Source organism: Salvia miltiorrhiza, chromosome 5 (assembly GCF_028751815.1).
Source record: "Salvia miltiorrhiza cultivar Shanhuang (shh) chromosome 5, IMPLAD_Smil_shh, whole genome shotgun sequence".
NCBI lineage: Eukaryota > Viridiplantae > Streptophyta > Magnoliopsida > Lamiales > Lamiaceae > Salvia > Salvia miltiorrhiza.
In genome coordinates, this window is record NC_080391.1 from 7329726 (window position 1) to 7348358 (window position 18633).

Here is an 18633-nt window from a genome sequence, read left to right on the forward strand (position 1 = left end):
TGTTGGTTGTGAATTCACAACTTGAAATATTATTGGTTGTGAATTCATGCGAATTCACAACCAACACTTGTTATTCACAACCAATACGTGAATTTAGTTGTGAATTCGATTTGAATTCACAACCAATAAACAGTGGGTATTCGTAAAAATTTTATATGTAAGGGTAAAATGGTAAATGTGGGTATTTTTTAAAGTTTTTATATTAGTGGGTAAAATTTATTTTTATTATATAAAAGTGGCTATTTTCAAAATCCACTCAATATATAATTTATATTCATGTAATATATAACTTATAACTTATAAATATATAACTTGTAACTTATAACTTATATTCATGTAATAGTTTTTACTTTACAAATGTTGAAAAAATATTAAAATTACTCAACTTATACTATATAGTTTTATAAATTATGATGTTAAAAACTTAAAATGTTAAAATTACTCAACTTAAAGTCTTAAATTACTTAATAACTTATATATTATTGTCATATAAATATATAATTTTTAAATATATGTTGTGTTTTTTAAAGCTTGTAATCACTCAAGTTACCAAGTAAAATAATTTCCAAATTTACTCAACTTAAAAATCGTAATAATATAATAATATTTTTTATGTCATTTTTTTAAATGACAATTGAATTGAAATAAAATAAAGGAAAAATAATTAACACATTGAGAATCAAAAATTCAAATGAATTCATAAAAATAGATATCTTTATTGAATTTATTCTATGTACCAAAAAAATATTACAAGGATACAAATTACATTATCTTCAAAATTGAATAAGTAAACTAACTAATACTCCCTCCGTCCACGAAAGAACTTCCTATTTTTTTATTTCGGGACGTCCACGAAAGAACTTCCTACTTTTTCCTATTTTGGAACAATACCCCACCACTTAAAAAATACCCCTTTTACCCTTATTTTTTCATTTTATTTACACTAAAACCTAATATGGCCCACACATTAAACTTACTTTATTAACAAAGTAATTAAATTTGGGAATCAATCTCAAATTAAATCTCTCTCTCTCTCGAATTAAAATCTGTCTCACTAATTAAATCTGTGAATCACTCGAATTAAATCTCTCTCTCTCTCTCTCTCTTTCTCATTAAATCTCTCAAAATCGATAAAGTCTCACTCTCTCGATTTTCACAGTCACATTGAACTCAAACCCTAATTTCTCTCACTCGCCGTCTTCCTTTCTTCCCACTTCTCAAACCCTAACCCTTTCCTTCGCCGCCGCCGATGTCTCAGTCACCCCCTCATTCCCCTGCCTCCGATACTCTTACAGGCGAGGAGTGTTGGGTGGATTTGGGGGATGATACCGTTGCTCCAGAAACGGAGATGGGAGATGATACCGTCGTTCCATAAACGGAAATGGGGGAGCCCGGTGGTGCAACCGACGTCCATGGCCCGGCGGCGCCACCCACGGCCGTTAACTCATTGCCTTCGGAGAATTTCAACGATCGGCGTTCTACTGAGACGCCGCTGCCAACCGTTGACTCAAAAAAGCCTGAGGAATATGTCCGTGCTCTGGAGGCGCCGCCGCCGACCGTTGAAGGTCCCACTGAGGAAATCTATCCATTTGATCATGCACTATCCCCATGGCAGGATCTGGTTCGGTACCCCATTGTCACCCGCGGGCCTTGGGCCTCTAAAAAGGACATGCTCGATTACATTCGAGATCTGTAACATTGGTGAGATCTTTAATGTATTTGCCTGATCTGTGATGAATCTATGTTGGTTTTGCTGAGATATGCAATGATATATGTTGTGATGAAATATCTGTTGGTTTTTCTGAGATCTGTGATCATATCTGTTGTTCTGAATATGATCTGTTGATTTTCTGAGATCTGTGATGAATCCATATGGATTTCTGAGATCCATATGGATTAAACAGGCTTTTATCACTTCTTTAGTGATTGATTGAATGGCCTTTGTCTCTAATGTGCCTTTGCTCCTGTTTTTTTACTTTCTCTTTGCTGGCTCCTGCGTTGTGAATGGGAAAATGCCATATTTCCCATCAAAAAGGCATTCCCCTTCACTAGAAAAGTGTGGCCTGCCAACCACGGACATGAACATAACTTTCTGAATGAACCTCTTACTTTGACATGATCTGTGTGGCTCTATCTCATTAGGTAAGAGATAATATCTGTCGGTAGTTTTTGTCATGAAAAACCATTTTTGATCCATGGACAACTTCTTCTTCCTGTTTGCTGGTAACATCTTGAAGATTGGCTGCTGTTGTTGTACTGCTTGGATATGTATCTTCCATTTTTTTCTCGTAGGCTTTTTTTGATTGCAGCAGTAATCTGTAAATTTTTTGCTCATGTTTGTAGTTATATAGTGTTAGGAGTGAATAGTAGCTTCGAAATCTGGTGGGAAACTCTGCACGTTCCCAAATGTAAAGTTTTCCCTCTATCTATGAAAGTGGATGTGTGCCATTATTTTATTCTCAAAAGTCATTTACTGATTCTTTAATTTATTGCATTCTGATAGTTAGTGAATTTGTAATAAACATAAATTAAAAACCCTTTTTAATTGGAGGTTAATAAAACGATAATTAGTTAATAATTTAACCTTGCACAATTCCCAATAAATTAATTTGATGCAGCATCAATTTTCTCTTCAAATAATATTAATTAAAACAACACAATAAATTATTAATACTTTTTCACAATTCCCAATACACTTTACAACCTTTTCTCCACTCTCAATACACTATACAACATTTTATTAAAACCCGTGTCACTCCCTCCTAGGAAGTTCTTTCATGGACGGAGGGAGTACTAACTAAATAACTAATTGATCCCTAGACCTTATAAGTTATAAGTTACATATTTATAAGTTATATATTTATAAGTTATAAGTTATTACATGAATATAAGTTATATATTTATAAGTTAGGTTGAGTGATCCCACATTGAAAAATGTAGGATTCTTTACAATGTGTAGTACATTACATTAAGTTGAAATTATCCCACATTGAAAAATGTAGGATTCTCTACCATGTGTAGTACACTATAAATAGTGAAGCTACATTATCCCACATTGAAAAATGTAGGATTCTCTACCTGTGTAGTACACTATAAATAGTGAAACTACATTTAATTAAAATTATCCTACATATGCTCTACCATGTGTAGTACACTATAAATAGTGAAACTACATTTAGTTAAAATCATCCTACATTAAAATATGTAGGATTCGAATTTAAAATTTTAAAAAAAATAAAAATTTGGCCGGGCCCGACGGTTCCGGGCCGAACCGACGGGCTGGCCTGGCGGGCCGCGGGCCACCCTCCGCTTGAACCGTAACCGGATCGAGCTCCTTGGCGGGCCGGTCCTAGAACCGGCCCGTGGTCAACGGTCCGGGCCTGTACCGTTGACTTTCGGGCCAGTTCAGGTTTGGCCCGCCGGTTTCGGTTAGCCCGTGGCACCACTAACCTAATGTATGGCCCCAACCCCTCTTTTCAATTTTTCAACTGAATTCGTGCCTTTTGAATTTGTAGCACCAGGTGAATATTCTTTTCAATTTTTCAAATTGTTTTGGCCTTCCAACAGATTTTTGGGAATAATAAAAAGGAAACGGTTTTTGCCAAACCGAACCGAAAATTTGCAGTTCAGTTTGGTTCGGGTTTGGCCCTACAAACGGTTTGGTTCGGGTTGAATTTTTAGGATCAGTTCGGGTTCGAGTTTTTCGGGTTCGGTTCGGTTTTAACCCGAACTGCCCGAATGCTCACCCCGGCCATCCCTCTGCCTTTGCCTCTGCAAATCCAATTCCCCCGCCTCCATCTGCTACAATGAGGGAGGCGGGGGTTAGGTAGATTGTGAATATTTCTTACTTTTTTTATTTTCAATTTTTTTTAATTATATTCTCATTTAATTTTATTTTTTCTTTTATTATAATGATATTAAGGGTGTAAAGTAGTGTATTTACACAAAAGTGATTAGAATTAATATATTTTATTGAGTCAATATATGAAATTAGCCTATTTATTATAGTAAATTTAAAATTTAGCATACGAAATAATTTTTTAAAAAATTAGCCACTTTTTAGTAAAAAGTTATAATTACCCCTAATAATAAAAAAAATTAAAAAATAGCCCCTCTCTCGTCCGGACGAACTCCGTTCATTGCACATGCGGACGTATTAATTCAAATAAAATACTAACAATTAATAGTATCACAAAAGCCCATTTACAATCCACGTGCAGATGCTTATTGCAACAACCTTGGAGTGTCTTTATATATGTGCATGCTTTAGCTTAGACTGGCATGGACGAAAAATTAATCAACGTGGAGATAGGTCAAATGTTACAACAAGCAATTTATTGGGATAATTTTAGGTGTCCTTAAAAGCAAATTTTCTTCTAGTGAAAGCTTAAAATAAAAATACAATTTAATATTTAATATTCTTTTGGAATGCTAATTTATTTCATATACTCATCAGGAACACATTATATTTAAAATAAAGAGATATCATTGTCTTTCATCAAAAACTTCAACGATTCATCTTTTAATAATTTTCTGGATTATTAAAAATTACAAATTCATATTTCTTCTAGAAACAATATAACATATTAATGCAATATATTAAATAAGTTTTGACAAACAATGAAAAATATAACAAGTAATTGCGTAATTCATATGTAAAAATCTCCGTTGACTTAATATTCAATTCAATTGGTTAAGCAAATGAAGTCAATTAAAGTAGACATATTTTATGATTCATGTGTACTATAGATTGAAATAAAATTAGAAAAGCAATAGAAAAATACATATTCAAGCAATATGGAGATAAAGCAAATTAATCAAAACAATGTCGATTACTTCCATTTTTTTTTATCCAATTACTTTTATAAGAACAATGAATAATTAAACAATAGTGACACAACATTGTATGAGATTTAAAATGAAAGTCAAAGAATTTAGCAGCCAGCAATATATATAAGGGATTTAATTAAATTAGAGAATCAATTGAACATATGTATAATCGAATCCATCTTAGAAAACGAATATCAACTCATATATATGTTACTATAAAATAATACCTAATTGAATAGGCCAACTCAAATAATGGAGGAAGGTAGAACTCTTGTGTGGTAAAATGATGAAAGTAGAGAATTTAGAGAGAGAAAAAGAACAAAAGAGAATAAGAATATGTAAGAACGTATTATTATGAATACTAGAAACCTTAATTTTTAAAATTACAAATTAAAATTTAAGCTTGTTACATTAAATAAGGAAGGATATATTATATCCATGTTTACAATACAATGATTTTGCCCACTGAAAAGTTTGAAACAACTTGCAATCTGTGTATTATATACGTGTATGGGAGGGGGGAGTTGTGGATTCATCACTATAATAACTAGCACTATATTCATTAACAACATTTTTAAAATTTATTATTATTCTTTATAAAAAATATATAACTTTATAAAAATACTCTTGCTTTTTTGTAAAATTCCAGGGGATCCGTGCGTACGTCCTTCAATTTTTTAAAAAAATAGCCTCCTTCACTTTCGGAATAAGATTCAGTGTACCATACTTTATGTCTCACTTTGTGTCCCACTTTCAATTTTGCTTAATTTTTTATATATATTTTCTTCAATTTTAACTTTTTATACTTTAGTTTAATTTTGTGATTATTAACTAGGGTTTATTTCATCAATTTAGGGTATATAATTATTTTTTATCATTTAATTTCACTTTTATTAGCTAATAATAGGTTGATAAATTCAAAGTCATGGTATATGCTTTTTAAAAAATTTAATTTTTTGAAATAAAAATGAAATATAATTCATAGTATTATAATAAATTTTATTTTTATAAAAAATATTTTTAAAATAATAAATATAAACATGGGACACAGTGGCACACATAAGATTGTGGGACACTGGATCTCATTCCTTCACTTTCTTACATGTGAACACTTCTTTACTCCGTCAATTTCCTTCTAGTATAATTTTTATTATTTTAATAATATTTATTGTAAACATAAAAATTATTATTATGTAATAAATTCTAATTAATATTTATTACTAAAAATTGAAATTGATATACCTTAATTTTATAATAATAAATTACTCCATTTGTCCCACTTCAAGTGTCTTGTTTTCCTTTTTTGTAAACTCATTGCTTCCTAATATTTTTGTACAATGTCACGGAGAATCACTCAAGTCTTTGTTCATAAATCACGGAGTATTAATTGGGATGAGATCCAGTATCCCACAATCTTATGTGTGCCACTGTGTCTCATGCTTATATCTATTATTTTAAAAATATTTTTTATAAAAATAAATTTTATTATAATACTATGAATTATATTTAATTTTTATTTCAAAAAATTAAATTTTTTAAAAAGCATATACCATGACTTTGAATTTATCAACCTATTATTAGCTAATAAAAGTGAAATTAAATGATAAAAAATAATTATATACCCTAGATTGATGGAATAAACCCTAGTTAATAATCACAAAATTAAATTAAAGCATAAAAAGTTGAAATTGAAGAAAATATATATATAAGAAATTAAACAAAATTGAAAGTAGGACACAAAGTGGGACATAAAGTGTTATACACTGAATCTTATTCCGTATTAATTAAGCCTAATTCTAATTGGGCATCGACCTTTGCAAATGGAGAAAAAAATGCTGCAATTGCAAACTATTTGTTTTCTCAGTTGAATACTAGATTAGTTAATTAATTAAATTCCAAGTCTCCCACCGTCGCATCATCATTTTACAAACTTCAATTATTTTTCATTTACAAATTAAACTATCAAAATGCGAGTGCTTATGTAGTGCGTTATCGTATGTTTTACTATATATATATATAATACATGCACGAGCAACCCGCCCATTGCTTCTCAATAATTTTGTACAATGTCAATGGAAATCACTCAAGTCTTTGTTCTTATAATCCTCGGAATTGTTGTATGTTTGAGCTCGAGCATACAAGAAGACACCATTTCAGGCGGTGTTGTCATCAAAGATTCAGAAACCATCGTATCCGAAAAGCAGATATACAAATTAGGATTCTTCACTCCTGCAAACACCACCAACCGCTACGTAGGTGTCTTCTTCGCCTTCTCAGAGGAAACAGTGATATGGGTCGCCAACAGAGAGAAACCCCTCAAAGATGCTTCTGGCGCCATAACTCTATCCCAAGACGGCAATCTCGTGGTCATAGACGGAGCTAATCAAACCGTCTGGTCCACCAATCTCACTACCTCCCCCGTCAACTCCACAGTCCAAATCCTCGACACCGGAAATCTCGTTTTGCGGGACGTTGCCACGGGAGACACGCTATGGCAGTCTTTCTCAGAACCAACGGACGTGGTGGTGCCGGGCATGACGTTGAGCCAGAACGTGAATACAGGGAAGCATGTGGTGGTGTCGGCGTGGAAAAACACCAGCGATCCGGAGATAGGGAGCTTCACCGCCGGCCTCGACGTCATAAACGGGATCCCACAACTTTTCGCATGGAATGAGGGGCGGCCGCACTGGAGGAGCGGGCCGTGGAACGGGCTGATATTTCTGGGGATAAAGGAGATGTTCTACGCCTACTTGGACGGCTTCACTCAAGTGACGAACGACAGCGCTGGCAATTTCTTCTACACCAAGCCGCAGGAGAATGTGTACATAACGGCCAGCGTAAATTCTTCGGGAAATGTGTTGCGGAAAGTATGGAATGGCATCGAGAAGAGATGGGTCGTGGAGTGGACGACTCCTGAAAACGAATGCGATGTTTATGGCAAGTGCGGGCCCTTTGGTAGCTGTAATGCTCTGCAGTCGCCTATCTGTACATGTTTGAGAGGATTTGAGCCCGCGAAGGAGGATGAATGGGGGAGAGGGAATTGGACTAATGGTTGCAGGAGGAGAAACCAGTTGCAATGTGGAAAAGGAGATCGATTTCAGAGGTTCCAGTATATGAAGGTTCCTGACTTTGCTCAACCCTTGCTTTCTAGGGTGCAAGACGAATGTCGAACCACATGTATGGCCAATTGCTCCTGCATAGCTTATGCTTATGATCCTAACATTGGTTGTATGTTTTGGAACAATACCTTGATTGACACTCAGGAGTTTGATCGCGTTGGTGTCGATCTCTACATTCGTCTCTCTGCTTCTGAATTCGGTAATTTTCTTCATAAATATTGTGAGGAAATTTTTAATGTTGGGTCGAATGATTAATCAAGAGTTAACCCAATTGAAATGATCACTTTCTTTATCCAGATAGCCACAAGGGGAGAAAGTTGTACATCATAATTCCAGTAGCTGTAGGCGTTTGCATATCTATTATGATCTTCATTGCTTGGTGGTTGATGGTAAAGAGGAAAGGTATTGGCCTATTCACCTATTATTACTTGAACATAATAAGGGTATTTGCTGCTATATATGCCACTCTTAAAATGATCATCATGCTTTTTTTGTCAAATCGGGGGATAAAGCAAAAGATACAAGTATTTTGGAAGCAGGCCAAATGTTCACAACGGATTCAACTGCAATCGTACTCAGAGATGAATCAAACGAAGTTAATATTGGGGAGTTGCCAAAGTTCACTTTCAAGATGCTTGCTAAGGCAACAAACCAGTTCCATGAAGATAATCTTCTTGGGAGGGGTGGTTTTGGTCCTGTTTACAAGGTACAAAAACTCTTACAATTTGATGCCTGCACTCAATTCTGCCCATTGATCAATGGCAAGTTGATCAAATCTTGTATGTGTATTTTGCACGGTAGGGAATTCTGGCGAATGGGAAAGATATTGCTGTGAAGAGACTATCAGCAGATTCTGGACAAGGAGTGCAAGAATTCATGAATGAAGTGATTGTGATTTCTAAACTCCAACATAAGAATCTTGTCAAACTGCTGGGAGGTTGTGTTGAGAAAGAAGAGAAGATTCTGATATATGAATACATGCCAAACAAAAGCTTAGACGCTTGTCTCTTTGGCAAGCTCAACCGATCTCATTCTTCTTATGCATTATTCAAAATCATTTTCAGCAGCAAAGGTTGTTATAAAATCATTTTCAACATATATATATATATATATATATATATGTTTTAATTTGGCAGGTCCTACAAATCCAGCAAAGAAGTTGTTAGATTGGAAAATGCGTTACAATATTATCGATGGCATTGGACGAGGCATCTTGTACCTTCATAGGGACTCCAGATTGAGGATAATTCACAGAGACCTGAAGTCAAGTAATGTATTGCTAGACCAAGACTGGAATCCAAAAATCTCCGATTTTGGCATGGCAAGAATATTCGGAGGCAACGAAGACCATGGCAGTACTGCAAGAGTCGTAGGAACATAGTATGTATCAGTTATGTTGCTGAGAATAAACCTGTAAGTTTTGCTAACACAATAAGATAAATTTTACAGCGGATACATGGCGCCAGAATACGCAATGGAAGGCAGATTTTCTGAAAAATCTGACGTATATAGTTTTGGGGTGCTGATTCTGGAGATTATGAATGGGACAAAGAACACACACTATTGGAATGATGAATGGTCATTGAGCCTTATAGGATGTGTAAGTAGTTGTCAACTTTCACATATTAATCTTTTGAAATGAAATAATATGTTTGAATTGCAGGCGTGGAAAATGTGGAGTGAGGGTAATGGGTTGAGTTTTGTGAAGGAAAGCATAGCAAGTAGGGAGATGGAGAAAGAGATGGTTCGATGCATTCGGATAGGTCTGCTGTGCGTCCAAGAACTTCCCAATGATAGACCTGCCATTGAAATGGTGCTGTCGATGCTGAGCGGTGATATTGTGGAGCTGGCAACGCCCAAGCAGCCAGTGTTTGCAGTAAATGGATCAACACCCCATGTGATCCACTCTAATAACAACCTCACTCTTAGTGTGCTTCATGGCCGATGAATCTATCAATTGTATTATACACTTTTCTTTTCCTAGAGCTATGTGTATTGTGTGAAATTACTCTCTGGGGCGTCTTCACTCTGACTCTTCTTCTTCACTTTTCAGTTGAATTTGTTTGATATATCTATTTTACTACAAATTAAAACATTATGTTGTTATTGCAACGATTTATACAACAAACTCAACATCGGATCAAAATTGATTGAGACGCAATTTACTTATCCTAAAAGCTATAATAATAATAATAATAATAATAATAATAATAATAATAATAATAATAATACATTAGAATTATGCGTCCATTGAAAACTAACGCCTATAATTTAACTAGGTTTTATTTATCATTTTTATCTCAATTTATATACCAAACACACCCTTAGTACTCCCTCCATCCCATAAATTTTGACACGTTTGGTTTCGGTACGGGAAATAAGGAGTTGTAGATTAGTGTTAATGAAGTATAAAAGTAATATAGTAGAAGAGAAAATGTAATAAAAGTGATAAAGTAGAAGAGAGAATTTAATAATTATTATCTTATTTGAAAATGTGTCAAGATTCGTGGGACGGAGGGAGTACTTAAAAAAATTCATAAAAAGATATGGAGGCTCTAAATTGGTTAAGTTGCCTTAATTATACTCAATTAATAAACATATAATTATAGTGTATGCCAGTGTATAAAATAATTGTAACGTACTGCGCTGGTGCAACACTCGTTAAAATAACTAACCTTTCTCAATGTTAGCATAGTGTTCCATCATTGTCTTTAGTTTCAAAATTTCAACCTATGGTGGATGTAGTGAGCCATTGACATTATTATCTTAAAATAATATAAAAAATATTATTAAAATAAATTTTTGGCATATAGACTACAATAATTGGTCATTAGTTTTTGACGAATAATTGGTCATTAGTTAATATAATAACTTAAGAAAATGGAATTGATAACGATAGTCAGTTAAAATAATACGCAAATATAGTAATATCTTGAATTTATAGTCATTTATGTAGTCAGTTTCTATTTTATATATTTATAATATTTTAGAATTAAATTAATTTTATATAAAATCCTACATATATTATAGCAAAATAAATCTTATCCTATGTGGCATCGTATAATCACTTCATTCTAATTTTCGTCAATTCTCATTCATTCTTATTTATTTATATATTTCTAATCAATTTTTACATTATAGCAAAATAAATGCTATCCTACGTGGCATCGTATAATCACTTCATTCTAATTTTCCTCAATTCTCATTCATTTTTATTTATTTATACATTTCTAATCAATTTTTACATTTAAAAACTATTAAATAATCATATAAATTTAATTTATAGATAAATTCTATACTATTAAATAATCGTATAAAACTATTAGATAAAGTTTGTACTATTAAATAATTGTATAAAACTATTAGATAAATCCAACATATCATACTTTAAATTTACATATTTTTTTCTTCTAAAATCTTCAATCCCACATCAACTTTTTATAAACTTCATCAAATGAATATTTATATAAAAATGTATTTCTATTATCACAATCTACATTTAATTGGTTAAAGTGATTTAGATTAATATTATTTCAAATATTGTATTACTAATTTAATTTGATCATGTCAAATTAATTAAAGAAATAATTTATATATAAACTATTTCATATGCTATAGTAATAAAAATAACATAAAATAATTATAAATAATGACATAAAATAATTCCCGTCGAATTTCGACAGGTTAGACGCTAGTATATGTAATTTAATTATCTTTAATCTATAGTTTCAATGAATAAATAAGTAATGTTAAATATTTCCACAATTATAAAACAAACTAAAAAACCGTTGATTCTAGAACAAGTAAATTGAAATGAAGTAAAACAAAAGTTCAAGATACTAAAAAGCTCTAAAGAAAAAAGTAAGAAATTAAAAAGACTAGTGTTGTACCACGAGCTTAGAAATGTACTCCATCTATCCATAAAAAATAGTCATAGTAACAGACGATACGAGTTATAATAAAAATGATTATTGTATTGTGAGTAGAGAAAGGGTTCTATTTAAAAATTAAATAGTATTTATAATGATAATTAATTATATTATGAGTAAAAAATAGGGCTCGCCATGTGCTAGATAGTTTTTAAAATTGAAAATGAACTGAACATTCCAAAATGACGAAAAGAGAGTGTTTTTTTGTAGACGGAGAAAGTATAAAATTTTGTAAATATGAATAATTAATTCATAAAGATACAGAAAAATAAATAAATAATGGACCTGATAAAATTATACTCCATCCGTCCACGAAAGAACTTCATATCTTTTCTTTTTGGGACGTCCACATAAAAACTTCCTACCTATTTTTGGACTATACTCCATCACTTATAATTACTTACTTTTCACTTTTGCACAACTCTCAATATTAATTATAACACATTTTCACCACTCCAAATACAGTCAACAACTTTTTCTCCACTCTCAATACACTCAACACCTTTTTTTCTTAAAACTTGTGTCACTCTCTCCTAAAAAGTTCTTTCGTAGACGGAGTAATAAATATAAAAGACAATTACAATATATATAAAATAATAAAATAGTAACTGATCACTATTTTAATTAGCAACAAAAACACAACTCACACAGCGCAATTGTAGTAACAAATAGTAAGCAGAGTATCGCCTCAACAGGGACCGATAACCGAAATAACCCTAGCTACTCCATAAACAAACTATCACATTAGACAGGCAAACATAATATGAAGAAGATTTAACTAAAAATATACTCAAATAGCAGAAATAAAATTCAAGAAGAAAAATCAAATAATGAAAACGACTGATCCTAGGGTTGTAAATTAATTAACTAAATCCACATAATCAATCTATTAATCCTATTAACCAGTTTAATCCAGTTATGATGAGAGATCACTTAATTAATCAATAACTCTCGCTAGAGCAGCAACGATCGTAGATTAGTAAATTCTCTATCTTCGTTAGGTCTCAAGAAAATGTACTAACTCTCAAAAGCACATAAGAATAGCTCTCTATGATCCACATATCTCCGCTAGGTCTCAAGGTTAAGTTCATATCATACATTCCTGAATCCGCTAAACAGTTATCTCCGCTAGGTGTCAAACCGAATAGCTAAACATACAAGCTATTGACTAGATAATTCACAATAATTCAAGCACCAAGAATTATGAATCATAAACTAGAGGGCAAATAAGTATTAACAAATTAATCACATGAATTTAGTTAACTATTTACAAACCCTAGAATCAGATAAAGAACTTAGCCATACATAATGAAAATAAACAAGAACATAATTAAAAAGAACGTAATTGTAAAAACTGAATTAAATAAAACTGAATGAAAAATCTTGAATCTTCAATCTTCGCAGAAATTCAATCCAAGCTCTAAAAACTGGAAAACAATAATAATTTAAAGCTATGAAACTGAAAAACTAAAGTTGGGAACCCTAAATAGGTCAAAAGAAGACCTATATAAAACGTCAGGGGTAAAAAAACAGAGTTTGAAATCCAAAACTCTAAAAAATGGAAAAACTCGCAAAATCACCCGACTCGGCGACCGCCGAGTGGGTCGCCGTTTTTGTGCTAAAAAACTCCCAAAAATGGTGCCCGTCGTTTCTCCAAAGCGAAGCATGAAAATGAGACAGAAAAATCGGCGACCAACTCGGCGGGCGCCGTTTTGGTCGCCGTTCTCATTCACAAAAAGAGCTGAAATCAGTGACCAAACTCCCGGTCGTCGTTTATGGACTGTTGCGCGCGACGTTTTTGTTTCGACCATATCTTCCTCGTCCGAACTTTAATTTGTAATCCATTTACTTTCACGAACTCCTCTCGAGATGAACTACAACTTATATTTGATAACATATTTTCAAATTCGATCTCAAGATTCCTGTAAGATCCATCAAAGTTCGGGCAAATATCATATTTCACAAGATAAAGCAATATACGCACAAAACAACTATCAAACACTCAATTTCCTATAAAAGTAACATCATATGAACATTAAAAACCATGGAAACATGAGTGTTATCAGTAACATATTATTGATCAACTATTAACAAAGAGAAAATTTATAAAATATTGGGTAAATTTGGTATAAAATCATAATAAATTTTCAAATTTTGGTTTTTCCCACAATCTTTTATTTTTGTTTCAAAATTCATAATAATATTTTTTTTGGAATTTCCCACGATGACAGATTTCAATTAAAAATTTAAATGACGTTCCAATACAATGTAATTACATAGAAATTATGTGACATGACAATCTAATTGCCCCTTGCGTTTTAACGGTGCTTGATCCCGTTAGAGCTGCACTTGGGGCGGCCGTTAAAACGTGGGGGCGTTTTGCTTTAGTTTTGAAACGTTGAGGTAGTAAACAACGCCAACCCTGACGTTAAGATGTTAAAGGCGATAGGGGTGTCAACGTTGAGGGGGAAAGTGGTACTTAACCCCTAAATATGCCACATCATTCAAGTTCGGCGCCACGTCATTTAAAAAATTCGTCGGAAAGTCACATTATGAGAAATTCCAAAAAAAGTGATTTATTATGTATTTTGAAACAAGAATGAAATTTTGTGGGAAAAACCAAAATTTGAAAATTTATTATGGTTTTAAACCAAATTTACCCTAAAATATTTATTAAAATTAATCAATAATTATTACTCCTTCCGTCTCAATTCAATAAGTCACAAGGCTTGGGCATGCATGTTAAAAAATGAATAATTTATAATAAATAAGAAGAGAGAAAGTAACTTTTGTTGAGGATATATTTGTCCTAAAAGTATGAGAGAGAAATAAGGAAAAGATAATTATGTGTGAAATACAATGACATTTGGTTGAATTATGTGAGATTATTTGTTATGTATTGACTATCTATTTTAGGAAGTGACCTATTGAATTGGGACATCTAAATAACGAAACATGGCCTATTGAATTGAGACGGAGAAAATAATTTTTTTTCTCATTTAGCTATCCCGTTGGATTCCGATGTGGTGACATGGCGTAAATATGCTCATGTAAAAAAATAGAAATGGCGTTGTATTGTTTAACTGGATGAAAATGATGTTGTTTCTACAACAAACAATTAAAAGCTAACCCTAAACTTCTGGTTCTCTCTCCTATCTCCTTCTCTCGCTTTCTCTCGTGTTGCTTTCTCCCTCTCGCGTTATCCCCTCTCTTTTTCTCACCAGCTTTAAGCCTCTCGCATTATTTCATCGATTTCAAGGCCTGGTTCTTAATTTATGCCCTAATTTAGTTAGATGTTAATTATAAGCATATATAAGCAATGTCATTTTAATATGCTCAAATTAACGCCATCTGAGTAATCAACAAATTTAAATACGTAGGATTTTATACAGCCACTTAACACTAAGTTTGACCGAAAAACATATGAGATAGCAAACTATTTTTAATAAAAGTTGTTAAGTAATTTTAAAGTTGGTTTGTAAAATGAGAATTTGTTGAAAGTTCAGTAATTTATATGCAATTAACTCTTTAATTTATGCCTTATTTTACCAAGGGCACGCCCATCTTATTGTTAAACACCACAATTTTCTTACACTCATCTTTGTCTCTCACCACTGTTAAGTTATAGAATGTTATTAGTTATTTTTCTTGTTTAACTTAGACCATTTTGTCGGGCATTTACATTTTCTTTGTATTTCTTTATAATTAACTTTTCACAATATAATCTATAAGTAATAATTTTCAAAACATATGTTACATTTTCTTTTCTTCTCTTTGCGTCAACGCTCACTCTCTTTAAATCTTTACAAAACCAACAATGTCTCGATTTTTTTCTCCCTATATAGTTCATTCTTATTTTCTTAAATAGAGAACAAAGACCAAATCATGTGCGTCGATGTTGCTTAATCTAACGGTTCATATAATTTCTTGATTTGATTTTTCATGTAATTAAATATTGGTTAATTACATTTATTTAATCCGAAAAGGGTAAATATATCCACTCAAATCCACTGAAATCTGGGATCACGTTGAACAAATCCCGGAAATTCCTCTCTTCCCATTCTGGGACCTGATTCGTCAATGAACGTAATAGGTGAACATTAGTATGTTCATTTGTTTTCCTACGAATATATCGACGAACATTAGTATGTTCATTGGTTTTCTACTAACATATCGACGAATATTAGTATGTTCATTAGTATTTTCTACGAAACAACATTGTCGATATGCAGATCTGCAGATCCGGCGACGGCGCGACGGTCGCCACCACGAGCGTCCATGTGACCGCCCTGGACGGCCTAGTGAACGTGAACTCCCTCTTCACCATTGCCGTCTTCGTCGGCAGCTCCTTGGCGACGCCGGCGTCGACAGATTGGGGAGGAAGGCAAGGGAAGCGGGAATGGAGGGGACGGTGGATGAGACGGAGGAGGAGATGGAGGTGAAGAGCAGTAGCAGGAAAATGAGGTGTCGCCAAATCTAAAAAAAGAAAAAGCGGCGGCGACGGTGGCTGTTGAACTGCTGTCGAAGGGTGGCCGATCAAGAGGAGAGTGATTTCCAGTAGGCAGTAGGAGAGACCGAGAGATGAGAGGCGCCAGCTACTGCTGGCGGCTTCGCCGAAGAATAACAGTGTGGTGGAGAGAGAGAGAGAGAGATAGAGAATGAGTTGGGAGAAGAAAATACAAAATGACAAACTTAACCTTTATTATATAAAATAAATGAAATAAAATCATAATTAAATGTTAAATTATCACCCTTAGATTAAGCAAGATCGGCGCACAGGATTTGGTCTTTATTCTTTATCTAAGGGAGTGGTCTCCATTGAACTCCCCCTATATATATATATATATATATATATATATATATGCTACTGAAATAGAAATTTTATTAAAAGAAAAAAGAGAGCACCGACGCTAACAAATGATCACAAAAAACCCGACTAAAAGCAAACAAAAACCGCGTAAAAACCCCCCACAAAGTACCGCGGGTAGACTAAAACAAACGAAACGAAAGCTAAGAAGAAAAATTTTAAAAAACATCCTCGTCCCCAACATCATCATCATCCAACATATCACCCCATTTCTTCTTTTTGGCCACCGCCGACATAGCTCGGGCAACATCGGAAGAGGAGTGAATCACAAAGTTTTGCAGAATCGCTCCTCCAGATTGAGCATGTTGTACTTTATTCAAGAACTCCACAGGCACCGTAGAGTTAAGAACGGCCTCCTGCAAAACACCAGTAGCCCGGCCCGCTACATGGCCATTCTCTATAATACGTCGGAGTCGGTGCTTGATAGAGGAATCAGGAACCTTCCCCTTCTTCGTAGCTCCCTTCGGTCGCCCTCGGCCGCGAGGGGGATCCACCGGCAACTCCTTCTCTGGCGTCACATCACTACAACTCGGGGCGGGAGAAGTCAAGTCCGAATCAATCTTCAAAGGAGGCATCCTATCTGATGGCGAAGAGCCCGTATCAGTGTCAACCTCCTCATCCACTTCTTCCACCACCCCCTCTTGAAACTCTTTGCCATGATCAACAGATTGCAAATTCAGTCCTTTGCCATTGTCTATAGGATCCTCAGTCTCAACAATAGCAAAGGAATTTGATGTCGAGACGCCAAGATCCGGAGCCACGTTTAAGCCATTCTTTTCCCCAGTTTCATTAAAACAATCAGCGATATGAGGAGTCTCCTCATGGAGATTCTCATCGACGGCTTTGGGAATAGGCCGCCAAGAATCAGCAGATCACCGGTTGCCGTTCCTGCTATGTCCTTTGAAATTCTGATCCTTTCTCCGGATGACCGGAGATGAAGGTTCAGTCTCAGAGCGATTTTTCCTGCAATCCTCAACAGCATGGCCCACCGGAGCAAATCCCACAAAAATACGGTAAATTCTCATAGCTAAATTCAATTTCATAGATATTATCACCACATTTCACATCCAAAAATTCTGGAATATCAGAAGCAACATTCATCTCCACGAGCACACGCGCAAAATAACCCACCGAAGCTCTAGCAGACATACCATCAATGATAATCGGTGTTCCAACCTGCCTAGCGATGCCAGCGAGGACCTCGGGATGCCAATAATCATGTGGGAGATTGAAAATACGAATCCAAACCTGAGCAAGAGTAGACGTGGCCTTATTAGGATTGAACTTGGGAACCCAAGCCTGAAGATGAAGGATTCCACTACTTAAGCGCCAAGAAACCTTAGAGAAGGCAATGGAATAATCCTCCTGTGAAGAGAATTTCAAAGTGAAAAAACCCTTTCCAAGGGGAATGACCTCCCAGGGATGCGACGTTTTCCACAAAACAGTGAGCTCATTATAAATATCAGCAGTGAAACGGGGAACATCCCCTTTGCGAAGAAACAATCGGCCATGCACGGCAAATTGGAACGAGCGGACTTGTCGTTGATGGAAAGCCGGAGAGATGTTGAGGCAAGGACGACCGTCTTCCATCGAAGGCTTTAGAACAGCAAAGTCGTGAGCCGGAATGTCGGCAGGCAGTCCCGACTTCAATCTTAGCGTCTCGGCGAAGGATTTAACCTTAGCATGCCTATCAGTCGAACCAGGCAGAGGGCGAGATGGCTACCCATCTCCAGGAAACCCCGGTGGCGGAGGCATCTTGTTTTCCGGGAAACAGATACCGGCATAGCTGCTAGAGGGCACACCGGCAGAGGAAGCATTTACCGTCTGAACCCCTAACTGTTGCATCGGATCATGAAGCACAAGAGCAGTAATAGGAACAACCGAAGAA

At 34.5% G+C, this 18633-nt stretch overlaps 1 protein-coding gene across 1 annotated transcript; it reads left to right on the forward strand.

Moving 5' to 3' along the window:
- Positions 1-6892: 6892 nt before the first annotated feature.
- Positions 6893-9938, forward strand: LOC130985630 (G-type lectin S-receptor-like serine/threonine-protein kinase At1g11330). Its single transcript, XM_057908701.1, has 7 exons — positions 6893-8148; positions 8247-8351; positions 8462-8655; positions 8751-8961; positions 9086-9329; positions 9399-9549; positions 9613-9938. The coding sequence occupies exons 1-7, from the start codon at positions 6897-6899 to the stop codon at positions 9895-9897; spliced, it is 2442 nt and encodes an 813-aa protein (XP_057764684.1). The 5' UTR covers positions 6893-6896; the 3' UTR covers positions 9898-9938.
- The last annotated feature ends 8695 nt before the right edge of the window (positions 9939-18633 follow it).

Bases quoted from the DNA above. Each gene is read 5' to 3' on its own strand.
- LOC130985630 (XM_057908701.1), top strand. From the start codon at position 6,897: ATGTCAATGGAAATCACTCAAGTCTTTGTTCTTATAATCCTCGGAATT. The intron at 8,352-8,461 runs GTATTGGCCTAT...CGGGGGATAAAG, and splicing joins GTTGATGGTAAAGAGGAAAG to CAAAAGATACAAGTATTTTG. The intron at 9,330-9,398 runs GTATGTATCAGT...TAAATTTTACAG, and splicing joins GCAAGAGTCGTAGGAACATA to CGGATACATGGCGCCAGAAT.